Below are 22,996 nucleotides of genomic sequence, written 5' to 3'. Positions count from 1 at the left end.
TCCTCCAGCTTCTTATTACTACTGGCTGTTTGGATCTGGATGACAGGACCCTTTGACTCTGTCCCTAAGAGAGACATAGGTCCTGCCTAGTTAATTTCTGCAAGTTACCAGAGCTCCAGCAACTGATCAGCACCAGAAAGGTTACTCCTGCTACTGGATTTTTCACTGTCTGGCTCCAGAAATAACACACATTCTGACTTCGTTGTGTTCCACTTACTCCCTCTGAGAACACACAGACAGAAATTGGATTAAGGGACCACTCAGTGTCAATGTGAGCAGTCACAGGTATCTGGAGTCCTTTTGTTTTTAAAAGTCCAGCAGCCTCCTTTGCACCTGTTGGCAGAATAGCAGATTACTCTGTTTCATTCATGCTGTATGGGAGAGTCAATCACAGTTTCAACTACAAAGTCAACATTTGGGAAGCCGGGCCAGGCACTTTTCACTTAATCCTCACAAAATACTCTGCAAGGCAGGTGTTATTATGCCCATTTGTTGGATGAGAGAACTGGGTCTCAAAATTCAGAAGCATAAACAAGATCATACAGCAAAGCTAGGATTCGAAAGTAGGGCTCTGGCTTGCTGAGAGCCTGGCTCTTTCTACTACATCAGAGTATAGACAGAATGTTGGACTTTAAAGATTTGCTCTATAAGTTCATATTTTAAGGCACTACTGCTGCTTCAAGTACAAAAGAATAATAGATAAAATATCAAAAAAAAATTAATCCTTGCTCCAGAGCACAATAAACACCTCTGTGGACTACTGAAGATGAACCTGAAAACCAAAAATTTTGAGCACATCAAGAAATCTAACCCTAAGAAAGAAAGCTAATAAAATCAAATAATAGAAAGGAAATTTTTAATACAGATTAAATTAAAATAATAGGATTTTCTGACATAACATTTCAAATGATATATTTAGGATGCATTTTTCGCATTGCATCTTAACAAGGTGCAAGGTTTCAATTTGTCCCATTAACAGTGATGTTCATTTTGACCACCTGATTAAGATAACATCTTCCAGGCTTCTATACTGTACAGTCACTCTTTTCCCCTTTGTAACTAATAAGAATTTTGTGGGGAAGCCATTAGGATGCTGCTACATGTGTGCAAACTAGAGTCAATGATGTCTTCTACTGAGATAACAGCAAAGGAGGTGGGGCACATTTCATAAACCTCAGGAAATAAAAGCCACAAGCCATGGTAGTTATTTGGATATGAGGAATGAGAGAGGGAGAAGCTAAGGACAGTGTAAAAGTATTCTGGCCTAGGCAGGTGGGTGGATGGAGATGAATTATGGCACACAAGAGGGAGAGTAGTCAGGGGAAGATGGAAAGTTCAGTGTGTGGGTAGATTCTCACTCATAACTTGTGAGTCATTATTCTTATTTTAAAATTATTTCAAATTTAATTTTTGAATAATATATTCATATCATATGAAAATATTAAAGAATACAGAATATTTGGAAGTTAAACAGCAAACTACTAAATAATCCATGGGCCAAAGTGGAAATCAAAAGGGAAATTAGAATATATTTGGAAATGAATGAAAATAAAAGTACCACATATCAGGGCTTCCCCGTTGGCACAGTGGTTAAGAATCTGCCTGCCAATGCAAGGCACATGAGTTTGAGCCCTGGTCAGGGAAGATCCCACATGCCGCGGAGCAACTAAGCCTGTGCGCCACACTACTGAGCCTGCACTCTAGAGCCTGCGAGCCGCAACTGCTGAAGTCCGCGAGCCGCAACTGCTGAAGCCTGCGTGCCACAACTACTGAAGCCCACGTGCCTAGAGGCCGTGCTCCGCAACAAGAGAAGCCACTGCAACGAGAAGCCCGCGCACCTCAGCGAAGAGTAGCCCCCGCTCGCCACAACTAGAGAAAGTCCGCGCGCAGCAACGAAGACTCAACGCAGCCAAAAATAAATACATTAATTAATTTTTTAAAAAAGAAAAGATAAAAAAGTACCACATATCAAATTTTGTGGGGTGCAGTTAAAGTGGTGCATAGAGGGATATTTATAGCTTTAAATGCTCGTATTAGGAAAAAGAAAAAAAAGAAAGCTCTAAAGTAAATTATCTAAGCTTCCATCTTAAGAACCTACCAAATGAACAGCAAATTAAATTCAGGTTAAATAAATAGAAGGAAGAAAATAATAAAGACAAGGGCAGAAACCAAAGAAATAAGAAATGGACAAATGGATAAAAATCCATTAAACCAAAAGCTACTACGTTGAAAGAATCAATAAAATTTATCCCAGGGATGCAAGGATGGTTCAGTATCCATAAATCAAACAATGTGATAAGCCATCTTTAACAAGAATAAAAATTATATAGCCATCTCAATAGATGCAGAAAAAAGCTTCTGACTAAATTCAACATCCATTTATGGTAAAAACTCACCACAAAGTGGGTATAGAGGGAACATACCTCAACATAATAAAGGTCATATATGAGAAGCCTACAGCTAACATAATACTCAATGGTGAAAACCTGAAAGCATTTCCTCTAATATCAGGAATAAGGATGCTCAGTCTTGCCGCTTTTATTCAACATAATTTTGGAAGTCCTAGACACAGAAGTCAGGCAAGAAAAAGAAATAAAAGGAATCCAAATTGGAAAGGAAGGAGTAAAATTATCACTGTCTGCAGATGACATGATACCATACAAAGAAAATCCTAAAGATGTCACCAAAAAAACTACTAGAACTCATCAATGAATTTGCTAAAGTTGTAGGGTACAAAATTAGTGTACAGAAATCTGTTACATTTCTATACACTAACAATGAACTATCAGAAAGAGAAAATAAGAAAACAATCCCATTTACAATCACATCAAAAAGAATAAAAAGGAAAAATAAACAAACGGGACTATATCAAACTAAAAAGTTTTTTGTACAACGAAGGAAACTATCAACAAAACTAAAGGGCCACCTACTGAATGGGAGAAGATATTTGCTAATTATATATCTGATAAGGGGTTAATATCCAAAATATACAAAGAACTCATACAACTCAACATCAAAAAAACAAACAACCCGATTAAAAATAGGTAGGGGACCTTAATAGACATTTCTCTATAGAAGACCTACAGATGACCAACAGGCACAAAAAAAAGATGCTCAAAATCACTAATCATCAAGGAAATGCAAATCAAAATCACAATGAGATATCATCTCACACGTGTCAGAATGGCTGTTATCAAAAAGAACAAATATTGAGCTTCCCTGGTGGCGCAGTGGTTGAGAGTCTGCCTGCCAATGCAGGGGACACGGGTTTGTGCCCCGGTCCGGGAGGATCCCACATGCCACGGAGCAGCTATGCCCGTGAGCCATGGCCGTTGAGCCTACGTGTCCGGAGCCTGTGCTCCACAACGGGAGAGGCCACAGCAGTGAGAGGCCCACGTAACGCAAAAAACAAACAAACAAACAAAACAAATATCAAGTGTTGGTGAGGATGTGAAAAAAAGGGAACTCTTGTGTAGGGTTGGTGGGAATGTAAGTTGGTGCAGGCATTATAGAAGACAATACGAGGATTCCCCAAAAAAGTTGAAAATAGAGCTACCATATGATCTAGCACTTCCACTCTTGAGTATTTTTCCAAAGAAAACAAAAACACTAATTAGAAAAGATACATGTACCCTTGTGTTCATTGCAGCATTATTTACAATGGCCAAGATATGGAAGCAACCTAAGTGCCCATCAATAGATGAATGGACATAGCAGCCTTGGACTGAGCCTGGGAAGGGCCTGAGCTGGTGGGGAGGGGACAGGGGCTCAAATCCTTTCTCTGCCACTTAGCTGTGGATTCTTGGGCAAGCTATCTTACCTCGCCTTAGCTCAGCCAGTTCACTTCTCTGCAAAATGGGGATAAATGAGGCCCGGCTTAAAGAGTTTTCAGAGGTAAATAAGAGAGCGTAGGAAAAGCACCTGGCACCCGCCTAGCACAGAGGACAAACCCTCCATACAAGGTACTTCTCTCTCTCCAAATGATGTGTGTGCTGGTGTGTGTGTGTGTAAAGGTGTAAATACACGTGTGTGTTCGTGAGTGAGAAAAGGCAAGGCCGGCTGTGGGATACAGCACACAGTTGGCTCAATTACTCATGGCCTCAAAATAAAAAAGCTGCTCCAGGCATGTATAGGCCCCAGGATGATCGTAAATCCCACAGCCCTGGGCCCAGGCCAGAACACGTGCCAACCCTACCCCACCTCCTCTGCTGGTGGCCAGAGCCCTGCTGCCTTCCTCTGTCCCCAGATGACCTGGTCCATGCCTACCCAGGGCCCTGGGAAGCCACAGAGCATCAGGGGCTCCAGAGTCATCCTGAAGGGTCCAGGGAGGGGGTCCGGGGCAGAGGCTGGGACCACGGTTGTCTGCAGGGCCTTTTGGAGACTCTGCACTGCTTGCCTGCTCCGGGGACCTCTCCAGGTTAAGGAGATCCATCTGGAACCAGCGAGTGGAGGGATGCACAGCCTGGGCCTCTCGCCTTACATGTGGCTCAGCCAGGGGTATGGATCCTTAGTCCCTCCCACACAGGAGCTGGCAGAGCAGGTGGAGCTCTTTAGCCTCGGCGTTTCTGAGGAGGGCTCAGGGATCCCCTTCCTGTTCTGGAGCTTTGGGAGAGCTGGCCATCCAAAGGACTCCTGCTGTGACAGGAGTCAGACAGCTCCCTCCCCGGCTGAGCTCTGTAAAGCTGTTTTTCTGTGACTCTGTTAAAGGTGAGGGGCACACAGACCGCTCTGGAAGGTCAGCAGGAAGCCAGCAGGCCTCTCTGTTTCCCCCGTAGTCCTAGTGAGCCCTGGGAGTGTTGGCAGGGGTGGTGATCCTGGGGAAAGGTTCAGTGGGCAGCAAGTCCAGCCTCCTTCCGTTCCTCTAGACAGGAAAGTGGAGTGCCAAGAAGGGACAGGACTTGCCTGAGGTCACCCACAGTAGAAGCAGGTGCAGGCTGAGGTCTACAACCCAGGAATACTCTCCTGCCCACCTCTGTGTTCCCAGCGTCAGATATAAGGCCCCAAGAGTAACAGGGGCTCAAAGCGATAGTGGGCTGAACTCAAACCCAGGTTTCCTGGTGGTGAGCCCAGGACTCTTCCTACCCCGCCAAGATGCCACTGCAAAAGTTCTACATGAGGAAATAAATATTTTATAAGCTCCTACTTGAGGGTAAGTGCGGTAGATTCGAGATGGCTGCAAAATCTTGGCTATTCCTCCCGTGCAGTGGTGGGGCCCAATTTCCCTCACCTTGAAACTCGGCTGGGCTCTGTGGCTTTGTGAGTCGCCTAACAAATGAATGATGTGAGAGTGCTGCTCTGGGACATCTACGGTTAGTTTCCCTTAACTTCATACCAGATACAGGAATGAAGCCGCCTTGGACTCTCCCAGGTGATCCCATCTTCCAGCTGAATCCCACTCAGGGGACTGCCATTGACGTCACGCAGAGCAAAGAATCACCTAGCTGAGCCCTGACCAGGTTCCTGACCCACAAAATCATGAGTTAGAATAGAATGGTGGTTGTTTTAATCTACTGAGTTTGGTCTCATTTGTTGCACAGCAATAGATAACCGTACGGTAACTTTCCATCTTGAACATATCAGAGAGCAGCTGGCTGTTGACTACTTTCAAAAGCGAGTACACACACCCCTGAATTATATACATGTTGTAAGCATGGATTTCTTTGGAGCTTTTCTTAAAGCTAATTTTGGCCCCAAATATTACAAATGTAACTTAGATGCCAACTGGCATAAAAAAAAATTAAACCTAATTCTTATGGAGCAACCAAGGCGTGCAAAGCACTCTGTTCTTATTTCATTCTAGAACCACCTTTTAAGATAGTTTCATGTGGTATCTCCATTTTCCTAGAGAGGAAATGGAAACAGAGGTTAACAAGCTGGCCTAAGACCACACAACCAGCAAATGCCAGGGCTGGGAGGCAAACCCCGGCTTTGCTCCAGAACCTCCCTCGACGGTGGGTGCTTCCACGGATGAGAAAACACACCTGGACAGGCTGTGTTGGTGGCACTAGGAGCTCTGGGCAGACGCTGGAGTGAGGGTCCCAGGGCCCCAGGAGAGCTGCCTCTAGGATAGGAACGAGCACAAGCCCAGGACCAGCCTTCCTCCACCTGCCCAAGCCCCTTCCTCAGGCCCCCGGCACAGCTGTCACCATCGCAGCCTGCGGTCCGATTACAGACCCCAGAGCCGCTGGTCTCTTCCTGCTGCTGCTGCTAGTGCACAGGAAAGCAGAGGCCCGTCCTGCCTGCGAACAACGCGGAAGCCCGAGGACGAAGCTATCAGAGGCCCTGCCAGCTGCCGTCATCGCTGTGGGCCCCGCCCTCCGAGCTCGTTCTCTGGGGTCTTAGGCGGCGGCGGCTGCTGAAGAGGGGCAGCAACGAGGGCCCCGCGGTGAGGATGTGAGGAATCCTGCAGTTGGCTCTGTTTAGACGGCTGGTAGGGGCGCCTCCTCCCTTGCACCAGAGTGCAGACACGTGCGCACACACAGAGGAGGCCCCCCTCCACCTCCCACCCAGTGGCCTCGCACAGGAGGCCCAGGCGGGGATTAACGCTGGGCTTCACCAGTTATGAATTTGGCGACTGTGGGCCTGCTCCTCATCTAAGCTTCAGTTTCCTCACGTGTAAAATGGGTTCATCATAGCACCTAACTCGTAGGTTTTTACATCCCAGGTCCTCACCAAATGCTTGTTGAGTAAAACCAGTCCCCGACACATCGACCCATCCATTCCCTGTGGTACAGGCCCCAGACCCCACTTCTTTCCTTCCTAGCACCCCTACACCTACTCAGCTGGGCTTGACCCGAGGTGCTCTTTCCTAGGCCTCCCCCTTCCCACCCTGCAAGTCCGTGAGCTACTTTCCTCAGGGTCACACTTCTGAGGGCTAGAGCGGGGGGTCCAAGAGGCTTCGGATGTTTAGAAAATGTACCCAGTTCTTGGAAATAAGCGTAAGCCTACTGAATGCTCTTTCAAGGTCACACTAGAGCAGTGTCCAACAGGCCCCCTAGGGGCCTTCTGACTCTCTAAGGGAAGGCCATTTCGTTTGACAGACTGTCTTCCACTGATTAGGGTGTAGACTCTGCAAAGTTAGATGTTAACTTAGAAAGAAATAGAGGATTGGGAAGTTGGAAATGATCCTTGTAGGCTAGAAAAATAACCCCGAAGATTATAGTTTCGTTGACCTATAGAGCCTCTGTCATGCTGCTGGTTCCCTCATTAATGAGATAAATCTCTTAACACACGCTCCCTATATTGTGTATGAGAGAATCATATTTTCAACTTTTCAAAAATGATACTTCAACACGGATCTCACGTTTCTAGGAAGAGGCCAGGGTTGGGGTGGGAGGATCCCCGAGGGTGGAAATTGGAAAGAATGCAGCCCCTGTGGAGGATGACGGGCTGTGGATGGAGAGGAAGGCTAAGCTTAAGGCCAAGTGCACCTGTGTCCTGAGAGCGGTGATGCTTAGGATGCTGGTAGTGATGTGGGTGGTGGGGGAGTGCGGAGGGGACGGGGTACATGGAACGACAGAGGGGCGACTGCTGAACATAGTGACGACGCAAAGTGGCAACAGAGAGCCCGGAGCTCACGGGTCCCTCTCCCTAAGCCTGAGAGAAGAGACAGGTGAGGAAATGTGGTCTCCATCAAAAGGGCTTCAACAATGAGAGACCTCAGAGGAAATCATCAGAGGGTAGAAGGAAGGTTTCAGGTGTTCAGATTGAGGCTGAAGGTTCCAGAAGCCTTCGCGATATAAGAGGTTTCGGAGGAGGTGGGGGAGGTATGGAGGATGGCTGGCTGCAAGGACCTTGCCTCAGGCCCAGGGGTGAAGGCAGCAGGAGGGCGGGAAGCCGTCTGGAAGGAAGCGGAGTCCTAGTGAGGCCGGTGACAGCCTGGGCAGGCCTGGGGCTTCTACCAGAGCAGGGCCTGGTGCACATCAGAGGTCAGAACTGCTCCTAGTGGGGACTCTGGGCAAGAGGCACTGGAGGTTTTCCTGGTGGTCTAGTGGTTAGGATTTGGGGCTTTCACTGCCGTGACCCGGGTTCAGTCCTTGGCCGGGGAACTGAGATCCTGCAAGCCGTGCGGTGTGTCCGGAAAAAAAAAAAAAACAACAACAACGGGATAAAGAAAAGAGGGTTTTCCTCCCTGGCTGGGTGAGAGGACACCCTGAGTTGGTCACACTCATCTTGGACCCTGGCTCTTGGCTTTCAACAAAAGCTCCCCAGAAACCTCAGGTGTGCAAGGAAGGTATCAGGGCAGCAGGGAGCAGCTGTCAGGCCCTCTAGCTGCGTCCACTGCAGCACCAGGGCAGTGATTATCCCCTGAGTGTCACCCTTAGAACTGCTGGCAGCAGGCACGGACCCTCAGCTGGAAGCCTCCAGGCTCCTTCTATTGAGGGAGCCCGTGAGTCAAGCTGGAAAGTTTAAAACTACTCTCCCCTCAAGACAGGAATTAGTTTAAAGTGCCCAGTCCAATGGGGGAGGTGGAATGGTCCTGAGGCGGGTCAGGACAGCGGCGGCTCTGGTCTGCCAGTCGCAGGGGCCTCCCTCCCACCCGCCCCTCTGCAGCCAGCTGCCACCCACTCTTTACCTTGGTTCAGATGAAAGTTTCATTTTCCTCTTTGGATGAAGCATAACCAAAAAAGTCTGCTGCTTTCCTTTGCATAGACGTCTTCAAAAGGATTTCTCCCAGGTCACTGGCCATTCTTTGTTCCAGAGGTCAAGGATTTCACCAGGCCGGAGCCCACTCTGAGGCCCATAGATTTCCCCAGTTAACAGGCAGGACCTGAGGCCTTCCTGCGCCCTGCCCCAGATCTGCTGATTTAGAATCTCCGGGGGGAAAGACGGGAGAAACTGCATCTTCCAAAACCACCCCAGGTGGGGAGTTCCCTGGTGATCTAGTGGTTAGGATTAGGATTTGGGGCTTTCACTGCCATGACCCAGGTTCAATCCTCGGTTTGGGGAACTGAGATCCTGCAAGCCGTGTGGCATGGCCAAAAAAGAAAAAGAAAAAAGGGGGGGGGGGCGGGATTAAAAAAAACACTCCAGGTGAATTTGATGATGAGGCAAGGCCTGGGTAACATAGGTTTCTGTTAGAACTCCGCCAGGATATGGGGTATTCATACACTTCTCGTCAAACTTCTACTAAATTATTCCAGCTTCTTCCCCAGCCACCAGGTTCACCCCTAGGGTGGGGCAGAGTGGACCCCACAGAGCATAGCTTTGCTGAGCATCCACGCCCCCTTCCACATGGGGAGAGCCCTGTCAAAGGGAACCAGGGCGATGATAGAAATTGTCCGAGGGAGAAGTCGGAGGGGAGAAGCAGCCTGGGGTGTCCCAGGACACGGCCCGCAGGCAGGAGGAAGTCTCACTGACGGGGAGGCACCACGTGCCTGTGGACCTCAGAGGAGGACAGACCTGGGCTGGGGTCCGGCTGCCCCCATGTAGAGCTGCGTGACTGGGGTTCGGGGTGGGGAAATAGCCTCTTTGAGGCTTGGTCACCTTCTTTGGAAAACGAGGACAGCAGTTCCTCTCTCAGGGTTGTTGTGAGGTTTGTCTGCCATAAAGAATATAAATCACTGAGCACAGAGCCTGGCACATAGTAAGCGTTCAGTAAGTGCCAGCTGCTATCATCAATCATTCACTCTACACTCTGCATAAAAACGGCAAAAACAAACAGCAAAACAAACACTTAGACATGGCCCCAGTCCTCACAGTGCTTACAGGGTAGAGGGCTTTAAAGGGATTTTACTCTAAAGTAAGGCAAATACAAGGTTTTTGTTTTTAAAGTGACAGAGGAAAAGAACTTTGGGGAAAAGCACAGGTTTGATTCAGATGAGGGTTCTGCCCTTGCTCCTGCTTTCATATTCAATCTGTTGGAGCAAGAATAGATTGTGGAGGTCCCAGAAAGGGGGCCTGACTTCCTGAGACCGGAGAACCTTTTCAGCCTTGAAGAACAAATAAAATGTTATCCCCATGCCCTGCCCTTGCACTAGTGTGTCCAAAAGCTTGGTCACCTGGAACTATTCTTAGTTCTATCAACTTCCAAGTCTGCCTCTACCTCAAATGTCTCAAGTTACTGCTTTAAAACCTTCCTATACCTGCAAACTACAAAGTGAAGACTAATTAAATGGATTTAAGAACCAGAAGAGAAAAGGGATGGTATGGGAAGGGGCACAGAATCACAGTCCTGCTCTTCAGAACTGGAAGATAAGATGAATGAGGACTGAACCCAGGCTCTCCTCAGGGAAAACTGAGCTCTAAGAGTCTAGGGAAGAGGAGTGGCAGGGGAGGCAGTGCTCAGTGTGCAACCTTTGCCTTTTTCAAATTGGGAGCAGAGAATAGGGTTGATGGTTAACTGCTAGAGAATTCCAGAATCAAAAGCACTCAGCCAGCTCCTCCTCTGCAAAGATGCTTGCGTGATACAGAGCGGAGGGGAAAGGGGGCTCCTGGTTTTGGATTTGCAGTTCCTTCCCGGGGACCACCTACAAGTTGACCACCTGAAATTGAACTTTTTTTTTTTTTTTTTTTTTTTCCCACACTGCATGTCTTGCAGGATCTTAGTTCCCTGACCAGAGATTGAACCCAGTGCCTGGGCACTGGGAGAGCAGAGTCCTAACCACTGGACTGCCAGGGAAGTCCCCAAACGTTTCTTTTTAATACCCAGCCAAGGGCAGAGGTTAGACAGACAGACACCCCAGGAGCATGTCCACAAGAAAAAGAAAAGCAAGCAAAGAGTCACTGGAAAGACCTCTTTGGCATGCAGCTTCAGTAATTTCTTTCATAAAGGTTCCAGAGCTTTAATCTCACAATTGAGATGAAAGACACTCTCACCTCAGAAGTGAAACACCATGTTGCTTATTTCTCTACTTGTACCTTAAACTCCAGTGCATCATAAGGCCATGCTTGGTGCCAGTATTAGCCTCAGGGGCATGGATGGAGTGTCAGGGAGGACAAGATTCAGGCCACTGTGTGACGCCAGCTGAGGCACAGAGGCAGGGCCGTGCATGTGCACAGGCAGGCACACATGCTCCTTCACACCTGCTCACCAAGACGATGAACACTTTATTCTCCGGCAGTACAGAAACTGGACTTCTGGAAAAATCCTAAAGAGGATAATAGTGCTTTCTCCAAGGCTACAGGGGTGCTAACTAGGTTTCTAACAAGAAAACAAATCATTAAGTATTGTCATCACTCTGTGAGAGAATGTAAGAGATCCTAATTCTGACTCAGAGTAGTGTTGGGGAGATGATGCTGAAATGGTAAACTGAAAAGCAACGTAATAGGTGAAGGTGTTTCCATTAAGGGATGCAAGGTGTGAGTCAGAAGTAAGAAACAGGGAAAACGAAGACAATCCCTTCTGGGTCTACAGAAGGATTCAGAAGGCACCGGCAGAAAAAAATGCTGCTCTGAGGAGAAACAAGTGGGGCTGTTGGAAGAAAGTGTTGCCATTTTGTTAACAAGATCCTATTAAACAGCTGCTGTATATCTTTCTAAATAGCAATACAACCTGTTGCGAGCACTAGGTACCTTGGCTGAAAGCATCCGCTTTATGACTGAGTTGCAAGCGGCTATAACACTTAGCTCATAAACTCCAGCAACAGGGCAATCTCAAGAATATCACACCTTGACCTTCTCATTGCTCCTGGAACTCTACTAATGAGGAACTAAAGAGGAAACTAGCTTGAAAACTAGACTGGAAAAATGGAGGGGTTGGCATGCGTCAAGGGCCCCCTCTAGCGGTTCTGGAAATAAACAAAGTAACTTGAGGTTTAGAATATCAGGAGAAAAAAATAGCTGCATAGATAAAGCTGAAGCAAAGCTTTGCAGTCATCATTTCTAATTCTGAGGGCGTATGATAGATTCCTGTTTGAAAAACCTCTCCTAGCAAAGGCTTCTGCCTTATAAGTGGCATGACCCTTTTACTATGTTACACATTAACTGCCTCTGTGACTTTGGTTCCAAATGATTTGGTCTCACATCCATGTCCGTCAAATTCAACTTTCTACTGTTTGTTTTTCTCTCTCACCTGTACGTACTTCTGTGTTATCAGTCTTTATAACTATCATCTTTAATGGAGGAAAAATTTCAGACTTAACTTATGAGGCTAAAGCAGGACTTGGTATCACTGCACACTTGACTGCTTGCGTATTATATAATCAACATGCCATGCACTGGTCTGAAGCACACAGAATACATAAAAGATGACATTCAAATGTTAATGTCCTCTTTGCAATAGACTTATACCAACCAATGTGATGACTTGAGAGAGTAAATATATCCACATTCTCCTTGAAAACCTAATCTCTATGCTGCCTCATATCCCCGTGCAGTTACTGGCTGCCACAAGGGCTCTTACACCCAGGAGACTCTCTGTCTCTAGGAAGGGGAGACTCGGTGCCACATGGTGGCAGATTTATGGAGCAACACTAACATCTTTCATGCAGAAGTCTGGCAACCGGGAGTAACCCAATCCCCCTAGGACATTCAGGGACACAAGTGATCAGAGTGTACCTAAATAGGTGAGGGCGAAAGAAAAGGGGAGAAGGGTGGGGAGGGAAAAGGTAAAGAAAACTAAAGATGGTGGTAACTCGCCCTTAAAATCTGTTACTGGGTGTAACGTGGAGGGCCAGTCAACACTGTACAATTATGGTACAAAATATCTCTTACTTTCATAGTTAACCAGGGAGAACAAAGAGCTAACCATTCCATATTTTACATTTTTTAAAAAGGTGCAAAAATTATACAAACTTTCTACCTTGGGAAAATAATCCTAAATTTCCACAGTTCTGTGTAAAAATGCTCAGTTTAAGGGGGTTTGTTTTTGGCATTGTAGCCAAAAGGAAACAATCTAAGCACCCAATAGGAGGAGGTATTTTAAGTAAATTAGGCTACTTCTATTTGACAGAATTTTGTGGCTATTAAAATTTTGTTTCTGAAGAGGTTAAACAGAGGAATATTTTATATTGTATTACTAAGTGAAAAATTCAGGATATAAAATTATATACACACTTCAAATCTACTAATACTTGGTAACAATATTAACAAAATCTCAAAGTGGAAAAATCTGGACAGGACTATCTAGCCACAGAGAAGCACTTTTTAGATTTATGAATCACTGGCTAATTCCTTTGGTGAGTTTCTGTCCTTCCTCTGAGTTTCTGGGTTAGCCAAGTATGTCCAGGATTGTCACATTTTTCTATTCATTTTCATTAAGAATTAAAAATTTATAGGGAGGGCCTCCCTGGTGGCGCAGTGGTTGAGAGTCCGCCTGCCGATGCAGGAGATACGGGTTCGTGCCCCGGTCTGGGAGGATCCCATATGCCGCGGAGCGGCTGGGCCCGTGAGCCATGGCCGCTGAGCCTGTGCGTCCGGAGCCTGTGCTCCGCAACGGGAGAGGCCACAACAGTGAGAGGCCCGCGTACAGAAAAAAAAAAAAAAAAAAAAAAATTTATAGGGAATTTCCTGGCAGTCCAGTGCTTAGGACTCTGAACATCCACTGCCAGGGGCCCAGGTTCAATCCCTGGTCGGGGAGCTAAGATTCCACAAGCTGTGCAGTGTGGCACAAAAATAAAAATAAAACAATAAATTTATGACTGAGATATAACAAGGAATATGGGTTTTATATTTGTATTCTATGTTTCATTATCTAGGTGCTCATTGTTACAAATTAGCTGGAGTCTCATTTATACTGATATTCTTGGGGAGATGCTTAAGATTATTAGGAAGTTCTAGAATGATGGCATGCAGGTAACATCCCTTGCCTAATTCTTTATTATAGAGGGTGGGTCATATCAGGGCAAAGTTATAGATCATAAACTATATACCATTTCAGTCTCCACAGGTAGTGACTCATAATGAATATTCTTGGGGAGATGCTTAAGAAACATTTTAGGAATATCAGAAAGATACTGTGCTTACATAACCCTTTGAATGGGGTCTTAGAATATTTCTTATACCAAATTCTCTGTTAGGGAAGATCAGTTATATTATGGCAAAACTATAAACAATATACTGAACATTTAAACTCTACAGAGATTCAGCTGGTCAAAATGAAAACTCAAAGTGAACGTACATGTTAAATTTAAAGTCACAATACTTTTTCCTCATTTTAGAAGCGCCTCTTTAGGGATTTCTGGCTCCCACCAACGGAGACTCCTAACAAACCAACCCTCTTGTAGATAACAACTATAAACTCTGAGGGGAAAAAAAAGTCAGTAAGAAAAAGAAATAAATGGTATATATATTAAAAAGGAAGAAATAAAACTGTCTCTATTTGCATATGACATGATTATGTAGAAAATCTCCAAGAATCTACAAAAAAGACCTAGTAGAATAAGGGAGATTTCCAAGGACACAAGAGTATTCAACCCAGTATAGGCTGTACTGGTGACTTGCTTCCAAAGGAGTGTCAAAGGGGGAAAAAAGTAACTATAGTGAAGAAACCTGACAAACAACCTTGGGCAGGTGATCGAGGTAAACATCACCAGTGATAAAGCATGTTAATAACAGGCACTGCTGATGTGATGTAATGAGGACATTTCACGTCTATGGTATTATATATTTAACTCCAGTTTAACCATGAGAAAAATAGCAGACAAGCCCAAATTGAGGGACATTCTACAAAACATCTGAAAAGCAGTCCTCAAAACTGTCAAGGATGAAAAACAGACTAAGAAACTGTCACAGACCAGAGGAGACATGACAAGTAAAAGTAACGTAGTATCCTCTGTGGGATCTGAGAAAAAAAGGCATTAGTGGAAATACTGGCAAAATCTGAAGTTTAGTTGAAAAACTAAATGTACCCACATTGGGGGAAAAAAGTACCACGGTAACTGTTATGGGCTGAATTGTAGCCCCCCTCCAAATGCACGTTTAAGTCCCAAAGCCACTACCTCCAAATATCACTACTGTTTTGGAGATAGGACCTTTTAAAGAGGTGATCAAGTTACAGTAAGGCTGGAGAGAGTGGGCCCTAATCCAATCTTACTGGTGTCCTTAGGAGGAAATCTGGACAAACGAGCTTATTTCTTTTAAATGTTATGCTTCAAAAGATACCAATAAGAAAGTAAAAAGACAATCCAAGGGCTGGGGTATTTACAAGTCACACACCTGACAAGGTCTTTTGCATCCAGAATACATAAAGAACTCTAACTTCTGTTATTAGTATTCTATAATAATGCAAATTATGATTCTATAATAAAAACACGAGTAACAGAATTTAAATATGGGCAAAAGATATGAATAGACATCTCACCGAAGAAGATATATAAATGACCAGTAAGCACATAAAAAGATGCTTAACATCATTAGTCATCAGGAAAATGCAAATTTAAACCACAATGAGGTACTTCACAGAAGAATGGCTATACTAAAAAGACAGAAAAATAAGTGTTGGTGAGGATGTGGAAAAATCGTAACCCTCATATATTACTGGTGGAAATGTAAAATGGTGCAGCCTTTGGAAGAGTCTGGCAGTTCCTCAAAATGTTAAACATACCATATGACCCAACAATTTCAATCCAGGGTAAATACCCAAGAAAAATGAAAACATATTCACACAAAAACTTGTTCATAAATAGCAGCGTTATTTATAAGAGCCAAAAGGTAGAAACAACCCAAATGTCCAACTAATGAATGGATAAACAAACCATGGTATACAGTTGACCCTTGAACAACATATAGGTTAGGGGTGCTGACTCCCATTTGGGGTTGAAAATTCATGTACTGTTATCTCTCCCTCAAACTCACCCAAGGGCAGGAAGCTAAAACAGTTTGGATACAATAAGGCCTCAAACCCTAGATCTTTTGATTCCACATATTATGAACACAATCTTTATCCTCATACTTAAAGATCAGCAAAATGACAATACAGGTGCTATACTGAAAAAAACCCAAGTATAAGTGGACCTGAGCAGTTCAAACCCATGTTGTTCAAGGGTCAAACTGTATATTCATACAATGGGATATTATTCAGCAATAAAAAGAAATCAAGTCCCGGTATGTGCTACAACAAAAATGAACCTTGAAAACATGCTAAATAAAGGAAGTCAGTCACAAAAGGTCCCATACTGTATGATTCCATTTATATGAAATGTCCAGAATAGGCAAATCCATAGTATGAGACACAAATTAGATTTGTGGTTGCCAGAGAAATGATAAGGGGAGAGGGAGATGTAGAGTGACTGCTAATGGGTACAGTGTTACTTTTGGGGTAACTGAAATGTCCTAAAATTAGATTGTAGAGATAGTTGCACAATTCTGTGAATAAACTAAAAAGCAGTGAATTGCACCATTCTGATGGGTGAATATTACGGTATGAATTACCTCAATAAAGCAATTTTAAAACACAATAAGCAGCAAAGCTCTAATCTGGGAAAAGACCAGTGTTTCAATAACAAGGTTTTCCAAACTACTTATCCAGAAAAACAAGGAAATTTTATAGCTCAATTTCTTGGATACTCTTCCCAACTTCTATTAAACACAGTGCCGTTTTAAATTAAAAATACTTTTTAAAGGACTGTTACATTGAGTTAAAGCAGGGGTTCTAACCCTCACTGAGGGTCAGAATCACCTTGCAGAACTTTAGAATTAACAATGAACAAGACCCTATCCCTTAAAGATTTCAATTTAAGTGGTCTAGGGAATGATTTCAGCAATGTTACCTTTTTTTCTTTTTTAAATTTATTAATTTATTTTTGGCTGCGTTGGGTCTTCGTTTCTGTGTGAAGGCTTTCTCTAGTTGCAGCGAGCGGGGGCCCCTCTTCATCGCGGTGCACAGGCCTCTCACTGTCGCGGCCTCTCTTGTTGTGGAGCACAAGCTCCAGATGCGCAGGCTCAGTAGTTGTGGCTCACGGGCCTAGTTGCTCTGTGGCATGTGGGATCTTCCCAGACCAGGGCTCCAACCCGTGTCCCCTGCACTGGCAGGCAGATTCTCAACCACTGCACCACCAGGGAAGCCCAGCAATGTTACATTTTTAAAAGCTCCCTTATGGATTTAAAAATGCAGCCAAGGGGCCTCCCTGGTGGCGCAGTGGTTGAGAGTCCGCCTGCCGATGCAGGGGATACGGGTTCGTGCCCCGGTCTGGGAGGATCCCATATGCCGCGGAGCAGCTGGGCCCGTGAGCCGTGGCCGCTGGGCCTGCGCATCCGGAGCCTGTGCTCCGCAACGGGAGAGGCCACAGCAGTGAGAGGCCCGCATACCGCAAAAAAAAAAAAAAAAAAAAAAAAAAAAAAAAATGCAGCCAGGATTGGGAATCACTGCTATAATTCAACAGAATATTAAACTGTGTTTTAAAAATCTTCTTTTAGGTGAAGGCAGACCTTTTCTTAAGCAAAACAAAAGGTAGATATTTAAGAAAAATTTGTTTCTAATCATAGAACCATAAATAAAAAGCCACATAAAACACAAAGTTAGTCATAAACCAATTATTTAATTGAAGCTATAAAAAAGAGGCAATATAATTGATAAAATAATTAGGAAAGACTATTTAGCACATTTTAAAAGATTTAAAATAGGACACTTTACAAAAAGTTGTGTGGGAAATAAAATTCTTAAACTATAAGTAGAAATGTAACATTACAGAGCATGTTATAAAATACAATGACAGAAATATAAAAGGGCTATGTATGCTCTAACTCTGAAAACTATTAATAATGACCAGATATTTAGGTTTAAATTTACAATTCCTGGGTATGAGGCTCATATTACTATACACATCTTCCAAACCAATGGCAAGTATTTTCCAATTAACCATGAGTGGTATCATCTTCTACAAAGTCTTTGGCCATCTCTGCTGTGATCACATCAATATGACTAACCTGAAGAATAAATGTTAAAAACAAAATCTGTTAAATCTTTAAGAAATATATCAGTGTTCCCCTGTATAGGGTAATATTTTAAAACTACACCCAATCACCTATAAATTTTACATACCAAGTCAAATGACTGTAAAACACTGACACTGACAGATAAAAACCTTTATTTACAATGTTGTTTGTTCAATGCATGAGTTTAAAAAACATTCTGCATTTTAATGCTCTGAAGATATAGGTAAGTACTAACATCTAAATATTTGAACCACATTTTTGTTCAGTTTTTATTACTTTGCTATTTTAAAGAATCTTAAGGCTGAAAGCACCAGGAAGAGTTGTGTGGTCTAACCAAATATAAATGAACTTATGTAACTGTTTAAGACTGTGCATTAAATAAGCACTAAACAGATAGACAGGAAGATAGTGTCTCTTAATGCCAATAAAAATAAAACCAATGCAATGAATGCCACAAAAAAAACTGATAACCTTCATAGGCATTTTAAGTTTTTTTCAATAACTTTCTAAATTTTCTTTCATGACTTAAGTAATATAAAACAAGAATTCAACAGATATAATAGATTGAATACTACATGAACTTAAACTTAATATAAAAAAATTACCTTATTTCTGAACTTTACACCATAGAATTTGTCAGCTGACTCAAGCAGTTCAGGCCTAAAAGTAGTTGTTATAAATTGAGCATGTACGGCAAGTTCCATAATCATATCTGTAAAAAGAAATAGTTATCTAATAAAACCCTTTTTTCAGTTGAACTGAAAATTTAAAAAGCAACTATCTTTTTACTCTTACCTAAAACTTAAAACTGGCTGTATGCATACATCTACAAAAAATATCAACTTGTTTCTTAAACTAGGGATAAATCTTTAACACAAATAACTTAGTTACAGAATATAAAGAACAGCTTCTAACACAGCATTAGAAATAATGTCAGAGCAAAGTAAATTTTCTCACAACAAAAACCAAAAGCAACCTTCTCCTGCTACCCACACCCCCAACCTGTATACTGGATTTGTTTGCATAAACTTACTAAAGATCACATATAGATTATTTAAACACAGAATCAACATTGTTTATGACAGGGACTATTCAAGCATTGAGAAAAAGTGTTAAAAGGAGAAACGTTTGTATAAAAGTTTAACTGGAATAGGATTTTCAATTATTACATCTATTTCTCACAGAACTAAACTTTGCAGTCTAATACTAGATTTTTGAAAACCTGTTCAAAGAGAAATTATTTATTGACTAATACCCTGTCAAGTCTCCCTGGATATCTCAGGCAACAAGAAATATACTATAAAAGAGGTAAGCTATCGGGGCTTCCCTGGTGGCAAAGTGGTTAAGAATACGCCTGCCAATGCAGGGGACATGGGTTTGAGCCCTGGTCTGGGAAGATCCCACATGCCACGGAGCAACTAAGCCCGTGAGCCACAACTACTGAGCCTGCGCTCTAGAGCCCGCGAGCCACAACTACTGCTGCCTGCGAGCCGCAACTACTGCTGCCCATGTGCCGCAACTACTGAAGCCTGTGGGCCTACAGCCCATGCTCTGCAACAAAGCGACCTCAATGAGAAGCCCACATACCGCAACGAAGAGTAGCCCCCGCTCGCCATAACTAAAGAAAGCCTGAGCACAGCAACAAAGACCCAATGCAGCCAAAAATAAATAAATTAATTAAAAAAAAAAAGAAAGTGAGGGAATTTATTGGAGTGGGGATGAAGGGAAAAAAAAAGCTAAAAAAAAAAAAAAAAGAGGTAAGCTATCATTTCTAGCAAGTTACTATGAAACTATGAAACCAAAATTGTACCTGACACAGCCTTTCTGTGCTGAGCATCCAGAGCCTGGTCAATCTCATCAAACAAGTAAAAAGGAGCTGGGTCACATTTCTGAATGGCAAAAATCAGAGCAAGAGCTACCAAGGATTTCTGTCCACCTGAAAGCTGTTGCATTTCTCTCATTTCACCTTGTTTTCCTGTAAATGACACCTAAGAAAATATTTAATGAGTTAATATCTCAAAGGGGTAAAATCACCATCATCTCTTAAAATTAAATTGCATACAATGCACCAATTTAGATTCGCAAAATAGTCTACAAATTCTACTATGAAAATTGAACGTAAAGGTATTTTACCCTAATTCCAACTCCAGTGAACTGGTCAACTGATGGAACACTGCTTTGTGACCCAGAGCCCCTCTCACTTTCACCACTCCCTTCTCCTTCATCCTGAGACTGACTGCCTTCCACATCTCCTTTCTTCATCACCAAAGTAGCTTTGCCACCAGGTACCAACTTCTGGAATACTTCACTGAAGTTTTTGGATACCTTAAAATAAACAGATAGATAGATAGATAGGGTATCAATTGGAATATGTATTTTTTTTAAAAAAAGATAAAAATTATTTAAAAGCAATCAAAAATAGTTTTATTTTTTTAATCTTAAGAACAAGAATAACAGATTGGATCCCCTTTAAGAGCTGTATAAAACATTCCAGTTACTGTATTTGCAACCTATATACTGGATTTGTTTGCATGTTTTAGATCCAATTATCAGTGGAAAAAAAGTTTTAAAATCTTTACAAATTGAATAATAGACTGAATAATACCTGAAGATTTTAGCTTGTGTATTTACTACAAATAGAAACATACCTGTTTGAAAGTTAACTGAATAGCTTCATATTTTCGAAGTTCAAGTACATTCATCAGTTCCATGATTGATTTGTACCCCCTATCCAACTCTTCTTGTCGCTTTATTAACTTTTCTTTCTGCTCAGAGAAATTTACAAACTGATCTAAAGCTTTTTTGTTAACATGGCTATACTTCTTCAATTCTGTGTTGCACTGTTCAAGTTTTCGAAACAACTATAAAGAGGAAAAAATGTATAAATAAATCCACATACAGGGAAATTTGCAATGAGATTTCAAATTTAAAACCAATCAGATTTACCTGTTTGAGGCTCAGTGTTTGGTATTTTTCAAATGCTTCCTGGGGAAGTGATCCAAGTTCTCGAATTTTCTTCATACACTCTTCTTTCTTCTTCAGTAGCATGCCTTGTCGATTTGTCATCTTTTCTAGTTCTTTAGTGTCATGATTTATCGCATCCATGTGTTCTTTTTCCATATTTTTCCAGCGCTCCATACTTTTCTGCAACTCCTTAATTCCAGCTTCTGTTTTATCAATGGAATTGTCCAAATCTAAAATGGGGGGAAAAACAAATTAGGCCATAACACCTATTTTATTATTTTTTTGACCGAGCCACGTGGCTTGCGGAATCTTAGTTCCACGACCAGGGATTGAACCCAGGCCCTCAGCAGTGAAAGCACAGAGTCCTAACCACTGGACCACCAGGGATTTCCCCATAACACCTGTTTTAAAGCCAGAGTGTTAGCTGACCAAAGATTTTCAAGGTCAAATCTATCAAAATAGATAGGTTTAAATTTTACTGTGAAAACTTAGGAAAACTTCAGAACAAAATTGGGAGTGTACATGAGTCAAGGTATACAGTTTACATTTAATGTTTATGTTTATAAAAACCTAAAATAACTTTCTTCTCAGCAACTAGTGATAAGAAACTTGATTCAGCTATTTCATACTTTTGTCAATGAAACTAGTAATGTATGGTCTCTCATAAAATTGTCACAAACATTTCAACAAAACAAAGGTTACTATTTATAATCAACACCCTAAACTCTGTTCACTATAAACTGTTTATGATGATGGAAAACACATAAAACTACTGGTACATGCTTTTGCCTATCTGGATATTTCATTTTGTAGTAAACAATCCTATAAAACCAATAAGCTAAATACCAAAAATATTTTTACTAAATAAAAATTCACCTTCTGATCGTGCCATGGTATCTTTTACTCTTTTATTGATGGCTTCAAGTTCTGAGGTTGTAGCAGTGAGAACAGTACCCCCTTCTGTCTCTCTCAGTTCATTGAGTTCCTATAACACAAAAGGAACTTAAGAGCATTAAACCACAAAAATATGAATTTTGTTAGTTTCAAAATGTTGTAACTGCCGTTTATATAGCTGTTGATATGTCTGAATAAACACTTAAGAAAACCAAAAAACATACTTCAAATAATTGTAAATACTTAATGTATCCATTAAAGGGGAAAAAATTACTAGAAAACTTCTTAGCATCTGACTACTGATGAGAAAATATTCATAACTAATATTTACTACCTAGAATGTGCCAGATAATCATACAAAACGGGTACTACTGCTATGCTTATTTTACACAAGAGGAAACTGGAGCTTAGAAATATTAAATGACTTGCCCAGTACTGTACACTAGGTGGCAGTGCTAGAACTCCAAGCCAGGGCAGGTGGTCAGACTGCTAGGCTTTCTGTCCCCAGAGCCCATACTCTAAATCAGAGTCTCTCATATAAGCATTATCGAAAGGTTACGCTTGTCAAGGAACCCTCGAAAAAGAGCATACCTGTTCTACTTGGTCCAAGCGCTTTCTTAAATTCTCGTTGAGGTAAGTCTCTACTCGAGTAATAATACCTTCTAACTTAATTCTTTCATTTAGCAACTGTCTGTTTTCCTAGAAGAAAAAACAAAATTGTCTACATAGCCATGCACATTTCACATATAGGAATGCTATCAATCTGTTGTTTTCTCCATTATTTTTTGTTCAAATGAGCTGAAATAGAGTTTTACACCTTTCCAAAAGGCCCTATATTAAAAAAAAAAAAAAGCCCTGTATTTTCTTCATTTTCCCTCTTATCTATTCAGAATGCTGTTTCTGTGCCTGGTTCTTTTTATAAGGCATGCTACCAAAAATATTTTTCTTTTCCTGCTTTTCATTTTTTGAACTTAGTATTAATTGCTTACATCTCTGTATTTAAAAATCAAATGTTGTTAAAATGTTTAATCAAAACAATATTATTAAATATGTAAAGGTGGTCAGGTCAATAAATACAGCAAGGCTAACAAGCTCCATCTTACCAATGACAAATGGGCATTAAGTAAGATGAAAGAAAATAAAGATTTCTTACACAATCCTAACATATGGTTTGGAAAAACTTATTAAAACCTCATTTACTTTAATGGATATTAGAAGTCTAATAAGTCTTATATTTTCTCAACAATCTTTCACATTCCTTTATTGGCCAGAAAGACATTTTTCACAACAGCCAATTGTCAACAAAAAATGTTTTTCCTGTCAA

General features: G+C 42.1%; 1 protein-coding gene across 1 annotated transcript in view; it reads right to left on the bottom strand.

The window, feature by feature from the left end:
* Positions 1–17,422: 17,422 nt before the first annotated feature.
* Positions 17,423–22,996, bottom strand: part of SMC3 (structural maintenance of chromosomes 3) — a 32,449-nt gene continuing 26,875 nt past the window's right edge. Inside the window, exons 22-29 of the mRNA XM_082611783.1 lie at positions 22,264–22,371; positions 21,655–21,763; positions 20,761–21,008; positions 20,463–20,675; positions 19,948–20,139; positions 19,625–19,802; positions 18,420–18,526; positions 17,423–17,805 (exon numbers count right to left, since the gene is read on the bottom strand). Of these exons, the coding sequence (XP_082467909.1) occupies positions 17,734–17,805; positions 18,420–18,526; positions 19,625–19,802; positions 19,948–20,139; positions 20,463–20,675; positions 20,761–21,008; positions 21,655–21,763; positions 22,264–22,371 (1,227 nt within the window). The 3' untranslated portion in view covers positions 17,423–17,733. The remainder of the gene's footprint in view (positions 17,806–18,419; positions 18,527–19,624; positions 19,803–19,947; positions 20,140–20,462; positions 20,676–20,760; positions 21,009–21,654; positions 21,764–22,263; positions 22,372–22,996) is intronic.

The sequence above is a fragment of the Mesoplodon mirus genome (genome assembly GCF_964341445.2).
Source record: "Mesoplodon mirus genome assembly, chromosome: 2".
Classification (NCBI taxonomy): Eukaryota; Metazoa; Chordata; class Mammalia; order Artiodactyla; family Ziphiidae; genus Mesoplodon; species Mesoplodon mirus.
This window is presented reverse-complemented; position numbering and strand designations above follow the sequence as displayed.